Source organism: Microcaecilia unicolor, chromosome 1 (assembly GCF_901765095.1).
Source record: "Microcaecilia unicolor chromosome 1, aMicUni1.1, whole genome shotgun sequence".
Taxonomy (NCBI): Eukaryota; Metazoa; Chordata; class Amphibia; order Gymnophiona; family Siphonopidae; genus Microcaecilia; species Microcaecilia unicolor.
In genome coordinates, this window is record NC_044031.1 from 627,579,760 (window position 1) to 627,604,800 (window position 25,041).

The 25,041-nt window shown below is 45.1% G+C and overlaps 1 protein-coding gene across 1 annotated transcript in view; it reads left to right on the top strand.

The window, feature by feature from the left end:
- The window catches only part of FBXL6 (F-box and leucine rich repeat protein 6), a 118,459-nt gene that overhangs the window by 45,708 nt on the left and 47,710 nt on the right, over positions 1–25,041 (top strand). Inside the window, 2 exon segments of the mRNA XM_030220699.1 lie at positions 23,112–23,225; positions 23,680–23,911. Of these exon segments, the coding sequence (XP_030076559.1) occupies positions 23,112–23,225; positions 23,680–23,911 (346 nt within the window).

Genomic DNA, 25,041 nt, shown 5'->3' on the forward strand with positions numbered 1-25,041 from the left:
TATTCCCTTACCTCGACGATTGGCTGGTAAAGAGCATGTCAGAGGATGGTGCTCAGGAGTCCATGCAGAGAACTGTTCGGGTGCTAGAACTACTAGAGTTCTTTATAAACTACCCCAAGTCCCATCTTCACTCTGCACAGCAATTGGAATTCATTGGAGCCCTGCTCGATACGCAGAAGGTTCGAGCCTTCCTCCCAGGGCCGAGGGTGGACACTCTAGTCGCCTTGGCCTCTCAGGTTTGAGCCTCTCAGGTCATGGTTTGGCAGATGTTGAGGTAGTTAGTCCCACATGGCTTCCACAGTGACACCCATGCCATGCCTTCACATGACATCAGCCCAATGGACCCTAGCCTCCCAGTGGTACCAGGCTACGAGAGACCTGAAAGATGTCATCCAAGTGTCTCCAGACCTTTTTCACTCGCTGCTATGGTGAACTTTTCAATCCAATTTGACCTTGAAACTTCCATTCCAAATTCCTTAGGCACAAAATGTGCTGACAATGAATGCATCTCTCCTAGGTTGGGAAGCTCGTGTAGATGGGCTTCACACTCAGGGAGCATGGTCACTCCAGGAAACAAGTCTTCAGATCAATCTTCTGGAGCTCCAGGCCATGTGGAACGCTCTAAAGGTTTTCAGAGATTGGTTGTTCAACCAAATTGTGCTCATTCAAACAGACAACTACATAGTAACATAGTAGATGACGGCAGAAAAAGACCTGCACGGTCCATCCAGTCTGCCCAACAAGATAACTCATATGTGCTAATTTTGTGTATACCCTACTTTGATTTGTACCTGTGTTCTTCAGGGCACAGACCGTATAAGTCTGCCCAGCACTATCCCCACCTCCCAACCACCAGCCCCGCCTCCCACCACCGGCTCTGGCACAGACCGTATAAGTCTGCCCAGCACTATCCCTGCCTCCCACCACCGGCTCTGGCACAGACCGTATAAGTCTGCCCAGCACTATCCCTGCCTCCCAACCACCAGTCCTGCTTCCCACCACCGGCTCTGGCACAGACCGTATAAGTCTGCCCAGCACTATCCCCGCCTCTCAACCACCAGCCTCGCCTCCCGATGTTGACTAAGCTCCTGAGGATCCATTCCTTCTGCACATGATTCCTCTATGGTTATCCCACGCATGTTTGCATTCCGTTACCGTTTTCATTTCCACCACCTCCCGCGGGAGAGCATTCCAAGCATCCACTACTCTCTCCATGAAAAAAATACTTCCTAACATTTTTCTTGAGTCTGCCCCCCTTAAATCTTATTTCACGTCCTCTCGTTCTACCACCTTCGCATCTCCGGAAAAGGTTCGTTTGCGGATTAATACCTTTCAAATATTTGAACGTCTGTATCATATCACCCCTGCTTCTCCTTTCCTCCAGAGTATACATGTTTAGTTCAGAAAGTCTCTCCTCATACGTTTTGTAACCCAAATCCCATACCATTCTCGTAGCTTTTCTTTGCACCGCTTCAATTCTTTTTACATCCTTAACAAGATACAGCCTCCAAAACTGAACACAATACTCCAGGTGGGGCCTCACCAACGACTTATACAGGGGCATCAACACCCCCTTTCTTCTGCTGGTCACACCTCTCTCTATACAGCCTAACAACTAGATTGCAATGTATTACACCAACAAGCAGGGAGGCACCGTATCACACCTTCTGTGTCAGGAGGCTGTCCGGATGTGGTGCTGGGCTTGCCAACACGGCATGTTCCTTTGGGCCACTTACTGGCGGGCGCAAAGAACAGCCTGGCTGACAGACTGAGCAGGGTTATGCAACTGCATGAGTGGTCTCTCAGTATGGGCATTGCCTGCGAGATCATTTGAGAGTGGGGCACCCCCTTGATGGATCTCTTTGCCACTCAGCTGATCACAAGGTCCCTCAGTTCTGTTTCAGGCCCACGACAGACTAGCGTCAGATGCCTTCCTCCTGCATTGGGGGACAGGTCTGCTGTGTGCGTATCCTCCCATTCCTTGTGTAAGGAAGACTCTGCTGAAACTCAAGCAAGACCATGATCTTAATCATGCCATACTGGCCTTGGCAGATCTGGTTTCCTCTTCTTCTGGAGTTATCCTCCAAAGAACCGTGGAGATTGGAGTGTTTTCTGACCCTCATCACGCAGAATGAGGGATCCCTTCTACATCCCAACATTCAATCTCTGGCCCTCACATCCTGGATGTTGAGAGCCTAGAATTTGCTTCTCTTGGTTTGTCAGAGGGTGTCTCCCTAGTCTTGCTGGCTTCCAAGAAAGATTCCACTAAGAGATGTTATTCTTTCAAATGGAGGAGGTTTGCTGTCTGGTATGAGGTCAAGGACTTAGTTACTGTTTACTGTCCTAAATAGTCCCTGCTTGAATACCTTCTGCAGCTTTCCGAATCTGGTCTCAAGACCAACTCTGTAAGGGTTCACCTCAGTGCAATTAGTGCTTATCAGCGTGTGGAGAGTAAACCCATCTCTGTACAGCCTCTAGTTGTTTGCTTCATGAGAGGTTTGCTTTTGTCAAAGCCCCCTGTCAGACCTCCACCTGTGTCATGGGACCTCAACATCGTTCTTACCTAGCTGATGAAAGCTCCTTTCGAGCCACTAAATTCCTGCCATCTGAAGTACTTGTCCTGGAAGGTCATTTTCTTTTTGGCTATTACTGCAACTTGTAGGGTCAGTGAGCTTCAGGCTCTAGTAGTGGATGCACCTTATACTAAGTTTCATCACAACAGAGTAGTCCTCCACATGCACCCAAAGTTCCTACCAAAGGTTGTGTTGGAGTTCCATCTGACCCAGTCGATTGGGTTGCCAACATTCTTTCCCTGACCTCATGCCCATCCTGGCGAGCACTTTGCACACATTGGACTGCAAGCATTGGTCGCCTACATGGAGGGGACCAGGTCCCACAGACAGTCCGCTCAACTTGGTTCTTTTGATCCCAACCAGTTGGTGGTCGCCATTGGGAAACGCACAATCTCTAATTGGCTGGCAGATTGCATTTCTTTCACTTATGCCCAGGCTGGGTGGACCCTGGAGGCTCATATCAGAGCCATGGCTGCGTCGGTAGCCCACTTGCGGTCATCCTCCATTGAAGAAATTTGCAAGGCAATGACATGATCTTCAGTCCACACATTCACATCTCATTACTGCCTTGAGCAGGATACCCGATGGCAACAATTGGTTCGGGCAGACAGTGTTGCAGAATCTGGGGTCTAGAATCCAACTCCACCCCCCCCCCCTCCCCAAACCAGGCCTGTTTTATTCTGTTCCAGGCTGCACTCTCACTCAGTTTGTATATAGTTTCAGGTTGATCTGAGTTTATGTTCTCAGTGTTGCGAGGCCCAATTGACTGATGATTGTTGTTTTCTGTGAGTCTGTATGCTAGGGATACTCCACTTGTGAGAATTAATGCCCTGCTTGTCCTTGAAGAAAGCGAAGTTACTTACCTGTAGCTGGTATTCTCCGAGGACAGCAAGGCTTATATTCTCACAAGCCCTCTCACCTCCCCTAGGAGTTGTCTCCTATTTTTATTTTTCCTTGCTGTAGTATTTAACTACAGTAACTGTGCCCGATTGGCGGGTGAGATGGCATGGTGGAGCGTGTTTTTGGCTTGTCATAAAGCCCGGACAGGGCAGCACAGCGCCACATTTACCCATGTGAGAATATAAGCCCTGCTGTGTTTAGAGAATACCTGCTACAGGTAAGTAACCGCTATTTTTTAGGTTGTAATATGATGTTTTGATAGAAAATTGTCATGTACTTTCATGGTCACAGAGGCCCCTTCTTAGGTGGGGTTTTTTTTTCCTATTTTTGTTGCTTATTTCTTTCTTACAGTAAAGAAAAGCACATCAGGCTAATACAGTAGGAAGACTAGTTGATGTGTCCATCTGCCATGTTGATTTCCTGCTGTAGTGCTACAGACCCAATTTTGTGCGGCTATATGTTTCCTAGGGTTATTCATTCTTTTGTCAATTCTTCCTCCACCACGTTATCTTACATTCCTCACTTTTTCTGGGAACTAATCTCTGATGTTAGACTGATCAGTGTATCGCCTTTTGGCCTTGTATCTTCAGCTCTTGTTCTAAAACATTGTATATGTTGAAAATTTTTCGCTTGTACCTGTTCTACATGAGATATTTTGAAGTATTTCAAGGTTTCTGTCATGTTCTCCTCTGTGTGTCTACATGTTTAGATAAATAGAGTGCAAGGCATGTGAATAGAAATGGAGAAAAAGGGAGGGGGTCCTTGGGGATCTGGGCCCCCCCAGTGCCAGAGGGCATTCTCGGGGAGTGCAAGCGTCGGTGGCTGGAGGCACACCACTGACTTCATCATTCCTAAGGTAGTAAAGGAGGAAGGGGGTGACTCGGGCAGCAGATTTCTTTGGCTAGCAGGGCTTCGGCTACCCCAGCAGCCATTACTAAGTATACACATAGGCATGGATTAATGTGCCAAAGACGATATAGATTTAGTTAAGGTAAATCTTGTCTCACCAATCTCAACATTTCTTTGAAGAGGTGAATAAACATGTGGAAAAGGTGAGCTGGTCGATATTGTCTGGATTTTTAAAAGGTATTTGACAAAATACCTCATGAAAGACTCTTGAGGAAATTAGAAAGTCATGGGATAGGAGGCAATGTCCTATTGCAGATTAAAAACTGGTTAAAAGATAGATAATGGAGAGTAGAATTAAATGGTCAAAATGCTCGATGCCTCACTGCCTTGGGTTATTCTCTTTATAAATGCAGTTAATAAATCCCAATAAATAAATGCTGGGTCATAACTGGGTATATGCAGGTGGCAGCAGTTAACTGGATGAGAGTTGATATTGTCATACTCCAGTACTAGTAGAAGTGAGCCCTTGTGCCACCACTGTGCAGTGGTGATCGGTGGCCGACAAGCCCCGTGGTCTTCACCTAACCAACCACTGGGTAGCCAGTAGCACTTGGAGGGTCTTCAGAAGGGCAGACGGGGGCCCTGAGAAAGTGGCAAGAGCTAGGCTGAGTCCAATCGAAAGTCAGGTGAGACAGCGATCCAGGCAAGGTCTGAACCCAAGTGAAGGTCAGGTGACAATCCATGCAGGGTCAGAATCCAGGCAGAGGTCAGGTCAGACGACATTCCAGGCAGGGTCAGAATCCTGGCAAAGGTCAGGTGGCAATCAGGCAGGGTCAGAATCCAGGTGAAGATTAGGTCAGTTAAGCGACCAGATTCCAGGAACTCCAGCAGAGAGGCTACAAACAGGACCTGTTGCAGAGGCCCCACATCGGAATGGGTGGGACAGGTCAGAGGGAAAGGTACAGTGCAGGCCTGAAGCAGCCTGTGAGTAAGGTTGCCACTGGTGCTGTAGCACCAAAAACGTCTGAAAAATTCTGTACACTGAGGGAGCCACGGGCAGGGCCTAGAGAGGAAGTAGACATGCTGGACAGTTCGGGGTGGGGTTGGGGGTTGGGAGAGAGGATGGAAGGCGTAGCCATGAGGGGCCTTTGATAAGAGAGATGCTGGATGGGGCAGAAAAGCTGAGAGATGCTGGATGGGGCAAGAGAGAAGCAGGGAGACACTGGTTGGGGCAAGAGATAAGCAGAAACGCTGGATGGGGAAGAGTGAAGTAGAAATGCTGGATGGGGCAGAGAGATGCTAGATGGTGAAGAGAGAAGCAGAGAGGTGCTAGATGGGGAAAAGAGATGCTGGGTGGGGCAAGAGAGAATGCCCCCATCTGCACAGGCCTCAAACAGTTATGTAGTACTGTAACCGGACTGTTCAGCAAGTAAATCAGGAGGCCTAGACGCTGACTTCCAAAGCAATACAACTTTTATTAGCTAGCTGACACAGTACTACGTTCAGACTCAAGGATACTGCGCCCCGAGCTTCACCTGACACCCATTCTTATACATCATTAGTGATCATGCGCATAACACATACCATACATCACACAAGCACATGCGCAGTACAAGCACATGCGCACTACAGTTTAGTAGTTCTGTAGTTCTCACAGAGAGAATACGTCAGTTTCACAGAAAATGTTACTTTGCAAGAAAATGTAACTTATTGCATTGTTTCAGCACATCCACATAATACAGCCTCTGTGTATTGCTCACGAGACTGCGCTGACACAAGCCCTAATTGCTGACTACTACAAATTGTTATCTAGCTGCTGGTTAACAAAAAGGTTTTACTATTAACAAGTTCAAGCTGTAAAGTTTTAGTTTAGGCTCATTAGAGAAACTCTGATTCTTTGGTTAAAACACAAAAGTATATACAAAGTCCACGTATAAAAAGTCCTTCTAGTTCAAGTAGTGCAACCTCGCCCCCTACAGTACAACACCAGAGATATAGAAAGAGATGTGTTTACTCCTGTACTGTGCAAAATATAAAGACGGCACATGCCAGGAATGGTGTTAGACGAGTTGCGAGTAGGGCAACTGCCTTTGGCCCCTGACCTGGGAGAGCCCAAAGCCTGTTGGAAGCTGAAGAAAGTGCAGACTTGGTAATAAGCTTTGGGGTCCTCTCCCAATTTCTTCCTTGGGTCCCAGCCATGTCTAACAGCTCTTTCAAGATGTACATTTCAAATCTGACATACTCTAATTACAAAATGGAAAATAAAATTATTTTTTCTACCTTTTGTTGTTTGGTCATTTTATTTTTAAAATCATGTTGGTCTCAGGCTCTGGTTTCTGCTTCCCTCTGTCTTCTCTTAACTCACTCACCAGGTGGTTCTGTCCATTTGACATCTCTTCTCTCTCCAAGTCCACCATTCATCTTTCATTTGTGTCCCTATTGTTCCCCAGGTTCAGAATCTCCAATCTCTGTAGCCCTATACTTCCCTGTCCAGTATCTCCCCTGTGTTCATATCCCCGTATCCATCATTAACTCTCTATCTCCCTATCCTCTCCCTCTTTGTTGAACAATATCTCTCTTCTGTGTCTGGCGTTGCCCCTCTGTGTTCATATACCATCCCCATGCAGCATCTCTCCTTTGTGTCCATCTTCTCCCCTCTCTTCCTCTTTCACACCAATGTCTCTCCTCTCCAACCCAACACACCTTCTCTCCCTCTATTCCCCCACCCCTTCCAGCATCCAGTTCACCTGCCTGTCCTCTTTCCCTTATTCCTTCCAGCTGTGGGTTCAGTATTTGACTCCCTCTTCCTTTATCCTCTTGGTTCTGTACTTCTTTCCCTTCCCTCTAGGTCCCGTTCTCCCATGGATCCCGCCAGCACCTCTCTCATACACACATAGTAACATAGTAGATCACAGCACTCCTTTCCCTTTAGCCCCCCTCTTCTCAAGTGTCTAGCCAGCACCTATTTCCTTTCTCTGTAGCCCCCACTCCTATAGAACCTGCCAGCCCCCCCATGGGTCCAGCCAGGACCTTTCTTCCTTCCCTCCAGCCCCCCCCCCCCCAAAATGTGTCCTGCCAGCACCTCTCTCTCCTTTCCCTTCAGACCCCCTCCTCCTCCTCTTCCATCACTTTTCTCCCTTCCGTCCCATGGATCCAGCCAGCACTTTTCTTCCTTCCTGTCCTTCTCCTCGCTGGTGTCACCTTCCTGCAGCCAGCAGCGATTCACACAGGCTGGCTCTGTGCTCTTCCTTCTGCTGTGTCCCACCCTCTCTACTGCAACTTCCTGAAGTTGCAGTAGAGAGGGTGGGACGTGGCAAGAGGAAGGCCATGGAGCCAGCCTGTGTAAATCGCTTCTGCAGGAATGTGACACCCACAGGGAGGAAAGGAATTTTTTATTTAACTGCGGGAACAAGACTTTTTTACTGTTATTACAGGGTGGTAAAAAATTTTGTTCCTGCATATGTGTCAGTTTTAGTTTGAATGTTGCTGTTACCATGGATTTACCACGGTAATGGTAACCGTGTCATTCTCTTATTTGCAGTCTTTGCATTGTTCTACCCTTAAACACTTCTGGCTTTCTTTTACCTTTGTTGAAATCTCTATTGGGATTCCCTAACTGCCATGTTTACTATAGTATGCTTCAAGGATACCTCATTCCAAATAGAGAGCTGCATGGCTTCCGTCCCCGCGGGAATCCCGCGGAAGCCACGGGATTCCCGCGGGGACAGAGGCAGTTCCTGCGTGGTTCCTGCGGGGATGGAAGCAGTTCTGCGGGGTTCCTGTGGGGTTCCCGCGGGGATGGAACCAGTTCTGTGGGCTTCCCATGGAAATGTAAGCTGCACCTGCACCAGCCTCTCATCTACCGAATACCAATTTATTTGAGTGCTGTCTCCTCCTCCTCCTCCTCCTCTTCTTCCTTGCTTTAACAGCATAAATGTGGAAAGTCTTCCATTAAGGAGATGGTAGAGTCACAAATGATGACGAAATTCAAAAAGGTGTGGGATGAACACAGAGGATCTCTAATTAGAAAATGGAAGTTATATAAAAGCTAACCTTAAATGGCTGCATGTGTGTGGATATGTCAAGTGACACTTAGATGGCGACTCTGGCTGTGATGAACTAGAGCTGATACCTGGCAGACTTGTATGGTCTGTGTTTCATACATGGCAATCTGGTGTAGGATGGGCTGGAAAGGGCTTAGACAGCAACTTCAGTGGCTGGAACATGAGGACAGTGCTGGACAGACTTTTACGGTCTGTGTCCCACAAATGAGAACATGAATAGGCTGGAGTGGGCTTCGATGGCAACTCCAGCAGTTGGAACATAAGGATGGGGCCAGATAGACTCCTGTGGTCTTTGTTCCAGAAACACGAAAGAAAGACCATAATCAAGTATATAATATCACACTCGTTGATTTAATGATGAATTGATCATGAGTGTGACTATTGGGCAGAGTGGATGGACCGTTCAGGTCTATTTGCTGTCACTTACTATGTTACTATTAATCCTCTTTGCTCCCAGGCTGGTGCACAGACCTCAGCTCTGACACAGGCACGAGAATCAGATGTCACCTGACCTACTGGCGCGTGCATGTGGCGGCCTCTCAGCACACACTGCCAGTGAATCAGAGACAAATCTTACATGTGCGCACCAGAGTGTTCCAAGTTCCATTCCTTCCTTGCCTACAGTGCTGTGGCTCAAATCCAGAAAGAGACTGAGGGAGCTGACTGGAACTTTCTTTTATGTACTATTAAATTCTTACGGGGATGGGTTAAATTCTTGTGGGGATGGGTTAAATTCTTGCGGGGATGGGTGGGGATGGGTAAGATTCCAGTGGGGATGGGTGGGGACGGGTAAGATTCCAGCAGGGACGGGCGGGGATGGGTTGGATTTCTGTCCCCGTGCAACTCTCTAACTCCAAACCATGCGCTCCTGAGCAACTGTCTTCTTTCTGCTCCCCCTCTCCATTCTAATTTAAAAGCTGCTCTATCTCCTTTTTAAATGTTAGCACCAGCAGCCTGGTTCCATCCCGGTTACGGTGGAGTCCATCCTTTCAGGAATAGGCTCTCTATTCCCCAGAATCACTCCTCCCTGCACCATCATCTCATTCACACATTGAGACTTTGGAGCTCTGCCTGCCTGTTGGGTCCTGCACATGGAATGGGGAGCACTTCTGAAAATGCTACCCAGGAGTTTTGGAACACATTACCAAAACCCTTATCCATGCTCTATCACCTCATGCTTAGATTACTGCAACTTGCTCCTTGCAGGTCTCCCACTAAGCCATCTCTCTTGTCTTGAATGCATTTGAAATTCTGCAGCACTACTTATATTCTGTCAGTGTCTCATACATGTTTAGTGTACAGCGCTGGATAAGTCTAGTAGCGCTATTGAAATAAGTAGTGGTAGTAGAGCAGTGACTGTCTCTTACATGTTCAGTGTACAGTGCTGTGTATGTCTAGTAGCACTATAGAAATAAGTAATAGCAGTAGTAGTAGTTACAAGGACTGTCTATTACATGTTTAGTGTACAGCGGTACATATGTCTAGTAGCTCTATAGAAATGATTAGTAGTAGTAAAGCGCTGCATACGACTGGTAGCGCTATAGAAGTGATTTATAGTAGTAGTAGTAGTAGTAGAGCAGGGACTGTCTCATACATGTTTAGTGTACAGTGCTGTGTACATCTAGTGGTATAGAAATAAGTAGTAGTAGTAGTACTTACAGGGACTGTCTCATACAGGTTTAGTGTACAGCGCTATTTATGTCTAGCTCTATAGAAATGAAAAACAGTAGTAGTAGTTACAAGGACATTAATCCCAATCCTGGTCCTCCACATCAGCTCTCATCCTATTTGTGCAGGTCACATCGTGATATCTCCAATCTAATTTCTGTTCCTCTCCTCCGCCCCCTCCTTCCCTGCCTTTCTCTTGCTCTCTGTGGAATGCCCGCGCTGTCTGTAACAAACTTTCCTACATCCATGACCTCTATCTCTTATACTCTCCATCTGCTTGCCCTAACTGAAACTTGGCTTTACCCTGAAGACTGCTTCAATTGCGGCCCTATGCCGTGGAGGTTATCTCTTCTCCCATACTCCTCGCTCGGTTGGCCGCGGAGGTGGTGTTGGGCTACTACTTTCACCCTCTTGTACATTTCAGCCTCTTCTTCTACCTCAGTCTCACTGTTTTTCTTCCTTCGAAGTCCACGCCATCCATCTATTTGCTCCTCTGCCTCTCCGAGTAGCAGTCATTTATCGATCTCCTGATAAGTCCCTTTCTTCCTTTCTCACTGACTTTGATGCTTGGCTTTCCTTCTTTCTTGAACCTTCATCTCCTTCCCTCATTCTTGGGGATTTTAACATTCATGCTAATGATCCCTCTGACTCTTATGCTTCGCAGTTTCTCGCTTTAACATCCTCTTTCAATCTTCAGCTGTGCTCCACTGCTCCCACTCACCAGAATGGCCACTGTCTTGATCTTACCCTCTTCTCAAACTGCTCACTCTCCAGATTCTGTGCCTCAGCTCTTCCCCTCTCTGACCATCATCTGATAACTTTCACTCTTAAACACCCTCCTCCCCAGTCCCGTCCAATCTTAACCAATACATTTAGAAATCTTCAGGCTATTGACCCTTCTACTCTGACCTCCAGTGTTTCAAATCTCTTCTCTAACACTGTTATCCAAGTCTGTCAATGAGGCTGTCTCTTCCTATATTACTATTCTCTCCTCTGCTATGGATACTCTCGCTCCTCCCATTCCCCGTTCTGTAAAACGTACCAAACCCCAGCCTTGGCTGACCTCTAGAATCCGCTACCTACATTCCTGTGCCCGCTCTGCCGAACACCTTTGGCTGAAATCCCGTGCCTATGCTGACTTCATACATTTCAAATTCTTGCTGACCTCCTTCCAGTCTGCTCTTTTACTTGCCAGACAGGACTATTACATCCAGTTGACAAATTCTCTTGGCTCAAACCCTTGACGTCTCGTTGCCACACTGAACTCTCTCCTCAAAGTGCCTTCACCTCCAACTCCCCCTTCACTTTCTCCCCAGACTCTGGCTGAGTACTTTCATGATAAGGTTCACAAAATTAAACTTGAATTCTCAACCAGGTCACCTCCACCTCTCCTTTCCTTAGTCCATTCTCTCAACCCTCCAACCCCTGCCTCCTTTTCTTCATTTTCTGAAATCACTGAAGAGGAAACTACACATCTTCTTTCTTCCTTAAAACTAACTACCTGTTCCTCCGATCCTATTCCCACCCATCTACTTAACACTATCTCTCCTACTGTCATCCATTTTATCTGTCATATCCTCAATCTTTCACTGTCCACTGCGACTGTTCCTGATGCCTTCAAACATGCCATAGTCACACCACTCCTTAAAAAACCTTCATTGGACCCTACCTGTCCTTCCAACTATATCACCCCATCTCCCTTTCCTATCCAAGATACTTGAACGTGCTGTTCACCGCCATTGCCTTGACTTTCTTTCCTCTCAAGCTATTCTTGATCCACTTCAATCTGGCTTTCGCCCCCTTCATTCCACTGAAACAGCGCTTGCTAGTCTTCAATGATCTGTTCCTGGCCAGATCCAAAGGTCTCTATTCTATCCTCATCCTTCTCAATCTATCTGCTGCTTTTGACACTGTTGATCACAGCCTACTCCTTGATACGCTGTCCTCACTTGGATTTCAGGGCTCTGTTCTTTCCTGGTTTTCTTCTTATCTCTTCCAGTGTACCTTTAGTGTATACGCTTGTGGTTTTCAGTATCATCTTTACGCTGATGACTCCCAGATCTACCTCTCCACACCAGAAATCTCAGCCGAAATCCAGGCCAAAGTATCAGCCTGCCTGTCTGACATTGCTGCCTGGATGTCTCAGCGCCATCTGAAACTAAGCATGACCAAGACTGAGCTTCTCATCTTTCCCCCTAAACCAACCTCTCTTCCTCCCCCATTCTCTATTTCTGTAGATAACACTCTCATCCTTCCTGTCTCATCAGCTCGTTACCTTGGGGTCATCTTCGACTCCTCCCTCTCCTTCTCTGAACATATTCAGCAGACTGCTAAAACCTTTCGTTTCTTTCTTTATAATATCAGCAAAATTCACCCTTTCCTTTCTGAGCACACTACCAGAACCCTCATCCACACTCATCACCTCTCGCTTAGATTATTGCAACTTGCTTCTCACAGGTCTCCTACTTAGCCATCTCTCTCCTCTTCAATCTGTTCAAAATTCTGCTGCACGACCAATATTCCGCCAGTGTCATTATACTCATATTAGCCCTCTCCTCAAGTCACTTCACTGGCTTCCTATCTGTTTCCGCATACAGTTCAAACTCCTCTTATTGACCTATAAGTGCATTCACTCTGCAGCTCCTCAGTACCTTTCCACTCTCATCTCTCCCTACATTCCTTCCCGGGAACTCCATTCACTGGGTAAATCTCTTATCTGCACCCTTCTCCTCCACTGGTAACTTCAGACTCCGTTCCTTTTACCTTGCTGCACCATATGCCTGGAATAGACATCCTGAGCCAGTAGGTCAAGCTCCATCTCTGGCCGTCTTCAAATCTAAGCTAAAAGCCCACCTTTTTGATGCTGCTTTTAACTCCTAACCCTTATTTACTTGTTCAGAACCCTTATTTTATCATCCTCACCTTAATATTCCCTTATCTCTTGTTTGTCCTGTTTGTCCTAATTAGATTGTAAGCTCTGTCGAACATGGACTGTCTCTTCATATTCAAGTGTACAGCGCTGCGTAAGTCTAGTAGCGCTTTAGAAATGATAAGTAGTAGTAGTAGAGCAGGGACTGTCTCTTACATGTTTAGTGAACAGCGCTGCATACGTCTAGTAGAGCTATTGAAATGATTAGTAGTAGTTGTAACCACTCTTTTAGCCAAATTTAAACAAATAATTGCAACAGGAAACAACATACTATTACTACAATTCAACATGTCCAGTGCATCTACATGGTTAGAGTGGTGGACTTTTGGTCCTGGGGAACTGGGTTTGATTCCCATTGCAGGCACAGTCACTTAAGTACCTAAGCCGCATTGAGCCTGCCATGAGTGGGAAAGTGCAGGGTATAAAAAAAAAAAAAATATATATATATATATATATACTATTAAACATTATTGAATACTTGGAGTTGGAGGCAACGTTCTTAACTGGTTCAGAGGATTTCTAACCACAAGAACATACCAAGTGATATCTAACTCGACAACGTCAGCTTCATGGTCACCTGAATGCGGAGTGCCACAAGGATCTCCACTATCGCCGACCCTCTTTTGTTTACGCTTTCTAACAATAATAGAACCAGGGGACAGAAGATGAAATTAGAATGTGGTAGGTTTAAAACAAATCGGAGAAAGTTTTTCTTTACACAGCGCATAGTTAGACTCTGGAACTCATTGCCGGAGAAGGTAGTGATGGCAGCTGGCCTTGCTGAGTATAAAGGGGGTCTGGACAGATTCCTGAAGGAAAAGTCAATTGATCGTTATTAAATTTGGGGGTTTTGCCAGGTTCTTGGGGCCTGGATTGGCTGCTGTCGGAGACAGAGTGCTGCGCTTGATGGACCTTTGGTCTTTTCCCAGCGTGGCAGTGCTTATGTACTTATGATGATACCCCTGGCCAAATCGCTATCTGACCAAGACCTGAACCCCACGATTTACATACCGTTCAAACAAGACTTAAAGGAAATCACCAATGTCATCAACCACAGCTTCCAAATCATGCATTCCTGGGCGGATGCATTTCAATTACAACTTAACGCAGAAAAAACACAATGTCTTATACTCACATCTCAATATAACACAAACAAATTCACCTCCATAACCACACCAAACTTCTCCCTTCCCGTATCAGACACCCTGAAAATTCTTGGAGTTACCTTTGACTGAAATCTTACACTTGAAAACCATGTAAAAAATACAACAAAGAAAATGTTCCATTCTATGTGGAAACTAAAAAGAGTAAGACCTTTCTTGCCCAGAAACATTTTTCGTAATTTGATACAATCAATCGTGCTAAGTCATCTTGACTACTGCAACTCACTTTATATAGGCTGTAAAGAGCAACGCATCAAGAAACTTCAAATGGCTCAAAACACAGCTGCCAGACTCATATTTGGCAAAACAAAATATGAAAGTGCTAAACCCCTAAGAGAAAAGCTACACTGGCTTCGTTCAAGGTCTGCACTCTGACTCAGAAAATCATTCACGGAGATGCTCCGGCCTACATGACAGACCTAATTGACTTGCCACCCAGACATGCTAAAAGATCAGCACGCACATTTCTAAATCTCCACTTCCCCAACTACAAAGGAATAAAATACAAACTACACATGCGTCCAGCTTCGCCTATATGAGTACGCAGTTGTGGAATGCTTTACCAAAAGACATGAAAATAATTCACAACCTAATCAACTTTCGTAAATCACTGAAGACTTACCTCTTCAACAAGGCATACCACAAGGACCCATAAAAGGAACTGAAATACACCATCACCTACTTGAAATGCTGAATGTTTTCTCCTATGCCTTATTGCCTATCTCTTTACACAATACCAACTACATCTTTACTCTGATAAACGTTCGACTATCTTGTCTGTATAATCTACTATGCCTTCTATATTCTTAATATAATACCAATTGTATCTTCCATTCTGAAATGTTGATCTATCATGTCATCCATGTACACTATGAAATGACAATTGTACCTTTTACTCTGGAGTGGCAATTGCCATGAAGGAACATTGTAAGCCACATTGAGCCTGCAAATAGGTGGGAAAATGTGGGATACAAATGCAGCAAATAAATAAAGTAGAGCAGGAATTGTCTCTTACATGTTTACTAAACAGCGCTGCATACATCTAGTAGTGCTATTGAAATGATTAGTAGTAGTAGAGCAGGCACTGTCTTATGTGTTTAATGTACAGCATTATGTACAGTGGGGGAAATAAGTATTTGATCCCTTGCTGATTTTGTAAGTTTGCCCACTGACAAAGACATGAGCAGCCCATAATTGAAGGGTAGGTTATTGGTAACAGTGAGAGATAGCACATCACAAATTAAATCCGGAAAATCACATTGTGGAAAGTATATGAATTTATTTGCATTCTGCAGAGGGAAATAAGTATTTAATCCCTCTGGCAAACAAGACCTAATACTTGGTGGCAAAACCCTTGTTGGCAAGCACAGCGGTCAGACGTCTTCTGTAGTTGATGATGAGGTTTGCACACATGTCAGGAGGAATTTTGGTCCACTCCTCTTTGCAGATCATCTCTAAATCATTAAGAGTTCTGGGCTGTCGCTTGGCAACTCGCATCTTCAGCTCCCTCCATAAGTTTTCAATGGGATTAAGGTCTGGTGACTGGCTAGGCCACTCCATGACCCTAATGTGCTTCTTCCTGAGCCACTCCTTTGTTGCCTTGGCTGTATGTTTTGGGTCATTGTCGTGCTGGAAGACCCAGCCACGACCCATTTTTAAGGCCCTGGCGGAGGGAAGGAGGTTGTCACTCAGAATTGTACGGTACATGGCCCCATCCATTCTCCCATTGATGCGGTGAAGTAGTCCTGTGCCCTTAGCAGAGAAACACCCCCAAAACATAACATTTCCACCTCCATGCTTGACAGTGGGGACGGTGTTCTTTGGGTCATAGGCAGCATTTCTCTTCCTCCAAACACGGTGAGTTGAGTTCATGCCAAAGAGCTCAATTTTTGTCTCATCTGACCACAGCACCTTCTCCCAATCACTCTCGGCATCATCCAGGTGTTCACTGGCAAACTTCAGACGGGCCGTCACATGTGCCTTCCGGAGCAGGGGGACCTTGCGGGCACTGCAGGATTGCAATCCGTTATGTCGTAATGTGTTACCAATGGTTTTCGTGGTGACAGTGGTCCCAGCTGCCTTGAGATCATTGACAAGTTCCCCCCTTGTAGTTGTAGGCTGATATCTAACCTTCCTCATGATCAAGGATACCCCACGAGGTGAGATTTTGCGTGGAGCCCCAGATCTTTGTCGATTGACAGTCATTTTGTACTTCTTCCATTTTCTTACTATGGCACCAACAGTTGTCTCCTTCTCGCCCAGCGTCTTACTGATGGTTTTGTAGCCCATTCCAGCCTTGTGCAGGTGTATGATCTTGTCCCTGACATCCTTAGACAGCTCCTTGCTCTTGGCCATTTTGTAGAGGTTAGAGTCTGACTGATTCACTGAGTCTGTGGACAGGTGTCTTTCATACAGGTGACCATTGCCGACAGCTGTCTGTCATGCAGGTAACGAGTTGATTTGGAGCATCTACCTGGTCTGTAGGGGCCAGATCTCTTACTGGTTGGTGGGGGATCAAATACTTATTTCCCTCTGCAGAATGCAAATAAATTCATATACTTTCCACAATGTGATTTTCCGGATTTAATTTGTGATGTGCTATCTCTCACTGTTACCAATAACCTACCCTTCAATTATGGGCTGCTCATGTCTTTGTCAGTGGGCAAACTTACAAAATCAGCAAGGGATCAAATACTTATTTCCCCCACTGTATGTCTAGTTACTCTATGAAATTAGTAGTAGTTGAGCAGCGGCTGTCTCATATGTGGTTAGTGTACAGTGCTGCCTACGTCTAGTGACGCTATAGTAACATAGTAACATAGTAGATGACGGCAGAAAAAGACCTGCACGGTCCATCTAGTCTACCCACGATAAACTCATGTGTATACCTTACCTTGATTTGTACCTGTCTTTTTCAGGGCACAGACCATATAAGTCTGTGCAGCAGTATTTCCCGCCTCCCAACCACCAGTCCCGCCTCCCATCACCGGCTCTGGCACAGACCCCGTATAAGTCTGCCCTCCCCCATCCTAGCCTCTCAACCACCAACCCCTCTTCCCCCCGCCACCCAATTTCAGCTAAGCTTCTGTGGATCCATTCCTTCTGCACAGGATTCCTTTATGCCTGTCCCACGCATGCTTGAATTCTGTTACCGTTTTCATCTCCACCACCTCCCGCGGGAGGGCATTCCAAGCGTTCACCACCCTCTCCGTGAAGAAATACTTCCTGACATCTTTCCTGAGTCTGCCCCCCTTCAATCTCATTTCATGTCCTCTCGTACTACCGCCTTCCCCTCTCCGGAAAAGATTCGTTTGCGGATTAATACCTTTCAAATATTTGAACGTCTGTATCATATCACCCCTGTTCCTCCTTTCCTCCAGAGTATACATGTTCAGGTCAGCAAGTCTCTCTTCATACGTCTTGGAATGCAACTCCCATACCATCCTTTTTAGCTTTTCTTTGTACCGCTTCCATTTTTTTAACATCCTTCGCAAGGTATGGCCTCCAAAACTGAACACAATACTCCAGGTGGGGCCTCACCAACGTCTTATACAGGGGCATTAAAACCTCCTTTTTTCTGCTGGTCACACCTCTCTCTATACAGCCTAGCAACCTTCTCGCTACGGCCACTGCCTTGTTGCACTGTTTCATAGGCTTTAGGTCCTCAGATACTATCACCCCAAGATCCCTCTCCCCGTCCGTGACTATCAGGCTTTCCCCACCTAACACATACGCCTCCCTTGGATTTCTACTCCCTAAGTGCATCACTTTGCATTTCTTCGCATTGAATTTTAATTGCCAAACGTTAGACCATTGTTCCAGCTTCTTCAGATCTTTTTTCATGTTTTCCACTCCCTCCGGGGTGTCCACTCTGTTGCAAATCTTGGTGTCATCCGCAAAAAGGCAAACTTTACCTTGTAACCCTTTGGCAATGTCACTCACAAATATATTGAACAGAATGGGCCCCAGCACCGATCCCTGAGGCACTCCACTACTCACCTTTCCCTCCTCCGAGCGAACTCCATTCACTACCACCCTCTGGCGTCTGCCCGTCAACCAGTTCCTAATCCAGTTCACCACTTCGGGTCCTATCTTCAGCCCTTCTAGTTTATTCAAGAGCCTCCTGTGGGGAACCGTGTCAAAAGCCTTGCTGAAATCTAAGTAGATGACGTCCATAGCACGTCCTTGATTTAATTCTCCCGTCACCCAGTCAAAGAATTCAATGAGATTCGTTTGGCACGACTTCCCTTTGGTGAAACCATGTTGTCTCGGATCTTGCAACTTATTGGCTTCCAGGAAATTCACTATCCTTTCCTTCAGCATGGCTTCCATTACTTTTCCAATAACCGAAGTGAGGCTTACCGGCCTGTAGTTTCCAGCTTCTTCCCTATCCCCACTTTTGTGAAGAGGGACCACCTCCGCCATTCTCCAATCCCTCGGAACCTCTCCCGTCTCCAAGGATTTATTAAACAAATCTTTAAGAGGACCCGCCAGAACCTCTCTGAGCTCCCTCAGTATTCTGGGGTGGATCCTGTCCGGCCCCATGGCTTTGTCCACCTTTAGCTTTCCAAGTTGTTCATATACACTCTCTTCCGTGAACGGTGCTCTATCCACTTCGTTTTCAGGTGTACTTTTGCCAGTCCCTCTCTGTCCTTCCCCAGGATTTTCTTCAGTAAAAACAGAACAAAAGTATCTATTTAGCAAATTGGCTTTTTCTTCATCATTTTCTACATAGCGTTTTGCTGTAGTCTCACAATCCCCTTTTTAGTCTTTCTCCTTTCACTAATATACCTGAAGAAGATTTTGTCTCCCCTCCGTACATTTCTAGCCATTTGTTCTTCCGCTTGCGCCTTCGCCAGACGTACCTCTCTCTTGGCTTCTTTCAGTTTCATCCGGTATTCCTCCCCGTGTTCCTCTACTTGAGATTTTTTGTATTTCTGGAACGCTAACTCTTTAGCCTTTATTTTCTCAGCCACTTGCTTTGAAAACCATATCGGTTTCCTTTTTCTCTTGCTTTTATTTACCCTCCTTACATAAAGGTCTGTGGCCCTGTTTATTACTTCTTTTAGCCTGGACCACTGTCCTTCCACTTCTCTTATGTCCTCCCAGCCCATCAGCTCCTTCCTCAGGTATTCTTCCATTTTGTTAAAGTCAGCTCGCTTGAAATCCAGGACTTTGAGTTTGGAGTGGCCGCCATCCACATGAGCTGTTACATCAAAACAAACCGTTTGATGGTCACTATACTTATGATGATACCCCTGGCCAAATCGCTATCTGACCAAGACCTGAACCCCACGATTTACATACCGTTCAAACAAGACTTAAAGGAAATCACCAATGTCATCAACCACAGCTTCCAAATCATGCATTCCTGGGCGGATGCATTTCAATTACAACTTAACGCAGAAAAAACACAATGTCTTATACTCACATCTCAATATAACACAAACAAATTCACCTCCATAACCACACCAAACTTCTCCCTTCCCGTATCAGACACCCTGAAAATTCTTGGAGTTACCTTTGACTGAAATCTTACACTTGAAAACCATGTAAAAAATACAACAAAGAAAATGTTCCATTCTATGTGGAAACTAAAAAGAGTAAGACCTTTCTTGCCCAGAAACATTTTTCGTAATTTGATACAATCAATCGTGCTAAGTCATCTTGACTACTGCAACTCACTTTATGTAGGCTGTAAAGAGCAACGCATCAAGAAACTTCAAATGGCTCAAAACACAGCTGCCAGACTCATATTTGGCAAAACAAAATATGAAAGTGCTAAACCCCTAAGAGAAAAGCTACACTGGCTTCGTTCAAGGTCTGCACTCTGACTCAGAAAATCATTCACGGAGATGCTCCGGCCTACATGACAGACCTAATTGACTTGCCACCCAGACATGCTAAAAGATCAGCACGCACATTTCTAAATCTCCACTTCTCCAACTACAAAGGAATAAAATACAAACTACACATGCGTCCAGCTTCGCCTATATGAGTACGCAGTTGTGGAATGCTTTACCAAAAGACATGAAAATAATTCACAACCTAATCAACTTTCGTAAATCACTGAAGACTTACCTCTTCAACAAGGCATACCACAAGGACCCATAAAAGGAACTGAAATACACCATCACCTACTTGAAATGCTGAATGTTTTCTCCTATGCCTTATTGCCTATCTCTTTACACAATACCAACTACATCTTTACTCTGATAAACGTTCGACTATCTTGTCTGTATAATCTACTATGCCTTCTATATTCTTAATATAATACCAATTGTATCTTCCATTCTGAAATGTTGATCTATCATGTCATCCATGTACACTATGAAATGACAATTGTACCTTTTACTCTGGAGTGGCAATTGCCATGAAGGAACATTGTAAGCCACATTGAGCCTGCAAATAGGTGGGAAAATGTGGGATACAAATGCAGCAAATAAATAAAGTAGAGCAGGAATTGTCTCTTACATGTTTACTAAACAGCGCTGCATACATCTAGTAGTGCTATTGAAATGATTAGTAGTAGTAGAGCAGGCACTGTCTTATGTGTTTAATGTACAGCACTATGTATGTCTAGTTACTCTATGAAATTAGTAGTAGTTGAGCAGCGGCTGTCTCATATGTGGTTAGTGTACAGTGCTGCCTACGTCTAGTGACGCTATAGAAATGAGTAGTAGTACTATAGCAGGGACTGTTAGTGTATAGCACTCTGTTTAGTGGCGCTTTAGAAATAAGTAGTAGCAGCAGCAGCAGCAATAGTAGTAGTTACAGGAACTGTCTCGTATAGGTTTAGTGCACTGCTCTGTGTACACCTAGTAGCACTATAGAAATGATAGTAGTAGAGCAAGGACTCTCATATGTGTTTAATGTACAATGCTGTGTATGTCTAGTAGTGCTATAGAAATGATTATTAGTAGAAGAAAAGCAGGGACTTCCTCAAACGTGTTTAGTGTACAGAGCTGCGTACCTCTAATGATGCTATAGAAAAGATAAGTAGTAGTAGTACAGCAGGGACTGTCTTACATGTTTAGTGTACAGTGCTGCATATGTCTAGTAGTACTATAGAAATAAGTAGTAGTAGTAGAGCATGGACTGACTCGTACATTTTTATTGTATAATGCTGCATACATCTAGTAGCACTATATCAATGATTAGTAGCAGAGCAGGGGCTGTCTCATACGTATTTAATGTACAGTGCTGTGTACATCTTGTAGCATTATAGAAACAAGTATTAATGGTAGTAGTAGTGCAGGGATTGTCTCATGTTTAGTGTACAGCGCTTCTCACGTCTAGTAGCACTTCAGAAATGTTACGTAGTACTAGTATAAGAGCAGGGACTGTCTCGTACGTATTTAGTGTACATCACTTTGTACATCTAGTAGCGCTACAGAAAAGATTAGTAGTAGTGGAAGAGCGTGTTTAGTGTACAGTGCTACGTACGTCTTGTGCTATAGAAATTAGTAGTAGAGCAGGGACTTTCTCTTGTTTAGTGTACAGCGCTGCACACGTCTAGTAGCAGTTTAGAAATGATGATACGTAGTACTAGTAGAAGAGCAGGGACTGTCTCAAACGTGTTTAGTGTACAGTGCTATGTAAGTCTTGTAGTGCTATAGAAATAAGTAGTAGTAGAGCAGGGACTGTCTCGTGTTTAGTGTACAGCTCTGCATACTTCTTGTAGTGCTATAGAAATAAGTAGTAGTAGAGCAGGGATCTAGTAGTGCTATAGAAATGGTACGTAGCAGTAGTAGTAGAGTAGGGACTGTCTCTTACATGTTCAGTGTACAGCACTGTGTATGTCAAGTAGCGCTATAGAAATTAGTAGTAGTAGTAGAGCAGGGACGGTCTCATATGTGTTTAGTGCAGGGGCGTAGCTACGTGGAGGCATGGGTCCAACAGATTACACCCTGGCCCCCTCTACATTTGCCCTTGCCGCCGCCCCACCACCGCAACAGGTACCTTGTTTGCTGGCAGGGGTCCCCAAACCCCGCCAGCTGACGAGTCTTCTTCAGTTCCGGTCAACTCCGGCGCCTTCGTTGTGTGATCACCTGTTTCTGACGCCTTACGTCCTGCATCGTGCATGTAGCCCCGTGCAGGACGTAAGGCATCAGAAACAGGTGATCACACAACGAAGGCGCCGCCGGAGTCGACCTGCGCTGAAGAAGACTCTTCGGCTGGCGGGGATTGGGGACCCCCGCCAGCAAACAAGGTACCTGATGCGGGGGGGGGGGGGGTCGGCGGCAGGGGGAAGCGGCTAAACAGTGCGCCCCCCCCCCCTCCCGCCGAGGTCTGGCTACGCCCCTGGTTTAGTGTACAGCACTGAAGGTCTAGTAGTGTTATAGAAATGATAGATAGTCCCTGCTCTACTACTACTACCACTATTACTATCTCATACGTGTTAGGTGTACAATACTGTGTACCTATACAAGCTCTATAGAAATTAGTAGTACTAGAAAGAACTGACGGTTTTAAGCCTAATTTGCTTGGGGGGTTATAATTGAATCTGAAATTGTATTTATTCTTGAAATCATAATTATATTCTTATCCTAAACTAAGGACAATAGTCACAAGATTTAGGTTCAATTGCTTTATTGTAGACGGTAGTATTATTTTTACATAATTTTTATGTGATGAATGTTGCAATTTTCAAAACCAATAAATATTTAAATGAAAATAAAGGCATGAAAAATAAAACTGAATATACTACTGTAGTATTAATAATAAAGTACCGTTATGAATCAGAGGAAAGACAAGAAAAGGGCACTTACCAGGTTCTGTTTCTGGTCTAGTGGCAGGTTGCAACATATTTTTTCTGATCTTTCTGGGAAGGCATTGATTCTTTTCTTTTTCTTTTTTTCTTTTTTTTTCTTGCACTTCTAGGGAATGTGCATCTCTTCTCTCCACTTTACCCAGCACAGATGCTATTTGACTTTGGCTCTTCTTATGTCATTTGTTTTTGCAGAGTGGCAGTTGCTCAATGCTGCAACTGCTGGAAGTGACAACCGATATTAGCCAAGATGTACCATCTATGCAGTTATGTATTGAAGCTCTGCAGGCAGGCTGTCCCCAATTACAGGTACCTCAGCAACCCCCACCCCACCTTACATGAATGTATCACAGTACTTTGCCTGCCTTATGTTCAAGTAGTGTTTCCCCCCCCCCCCCCCCCCACCCACACCCACACACACACACACACACACACACAAATAGACATGCTTGCTGCTGCAGCATCCACCTCTTTCCTCATCCTCCTCGGTAGCAGGTGATGCAGCACTTGTCTCCTCATTTACCCCTCCTACCCTGGCTACAGTCATTGGAATACTCCCTTTTAGTTCCCGGCCCCCTGCACATATCTAGAATTTTCACAACACACCCCACTTCGAAATGTTGAAAGACGGGAAGCATTGGTGAGAGAGAGGAGCAGATTAGATGTCAGACAGTCGGGTTGTCACTAGGTTGCTGGGAGTGTGGGGAGAGAGGAGAGACAAGATGTTCTTATTTGCACACATTACTCTGTTACTGTATTTCAGGTGCTTCGGCTACTGAATGTGATCTGGTCTCCTAAGGGCAGTGCAAAGGCCCTACAAAGCTCCCTTGGCTTCCCAGACCTTCTGGAGCTCAGCTTGGCTACCTCTTCTTATTCTTTTGTTGATGATGATATATGTTTGCGGATCCTCCGGACTTCCTCCAATCTCTGTGTTCTGGACTTGCGTGGGTGTTATCGTGTCACACCAGCTGGGCTTCTGCGACTCCCCTGCACTGGTGAGCTGGGATGCAGGAGGGTACTCCTGCCATTTTTTATACTACGTAAAGTCCTACTCCTCTACCCAACCCAGTGCTTCTTACTCTGTTCTGGAGGCATCTCTAAATAGTAGAGCTTTAGAGTATGAGATTTTTGTACTTTAGTGATTCTGTATACGATTGAGTAATTCTGAGAGAAGAGGACATTTCTCTGGTAAGTGAACACTACTTTGCTTTGTGCTTTGGGAATTTAAAGATTGGAGTTTAAAGGAGGAATTGTAGGTTAGTGATAGGCAAAATAAAAATATAAAAAAGCAAATTTTATCAACTTAGCTCCATAGTTTTTTTTCCCCTTAGTTTTAAAACTTGAACATTGTACCACAGTATTAACAGATAGACTCTAGCAGGCACTGCAGGATCTAGTTTAGTCTTCCCACCCCTAGGACAACTCTTCATTTATAGTCAGTTATTGTAATTAGGGTAACAAGCAAGGAGTGCTCTTACAGAATTTTAAACACATTTCATTACCATCTAAGAAGGAAACACTAAGTAAATCATACAATATACTATGTAAACTAAAAGACATATTTATATTAGGCTAATATCCTCAATACTGTTGCAAGTTTTAAATTATTGAAAAACTCAAAACTACTTAGATGTAGTCAGTAGTCCAGCAGCGAGAGTGGTGCTATCCAGTCTTTTGCATTGTGTCACATGTATGATTATCTCCCAGTTGGTGAGATGTCATATGTGTGTGCTTGATGCAAAGAGCTCCTAGCTCTCAGAGAACGTGTCTTGTTCTCTTGAGGTTAGAGTAGCAGACTTGGTGGAGCTGAGGGAGACAGAGAGGTATATATAGAAGACCTACAGGGATGTTGTAGAGAAGTCCCACCTCCAGTCTGGTAACCCTGTGCTACCTTGGAGGAGAGAGGTCTCCTAGAAGGAGAGCATCACTCTGGTGAAGTAGGAAGTACTCCTATAGCCAGGACCTGTATTATCCTCTCGCACCGAGGATATGACTCCAAGTGCTGCTCAGGAGGGAAGGGTTAGGACAGCTGTTGTAGTTGGTGATTCGATCATTAGGCATATAGATAGCTGGGTGGCTGGTGGACATGAGGATCGCCTGGTGACTTGCCAACCTGGTGCGAAGG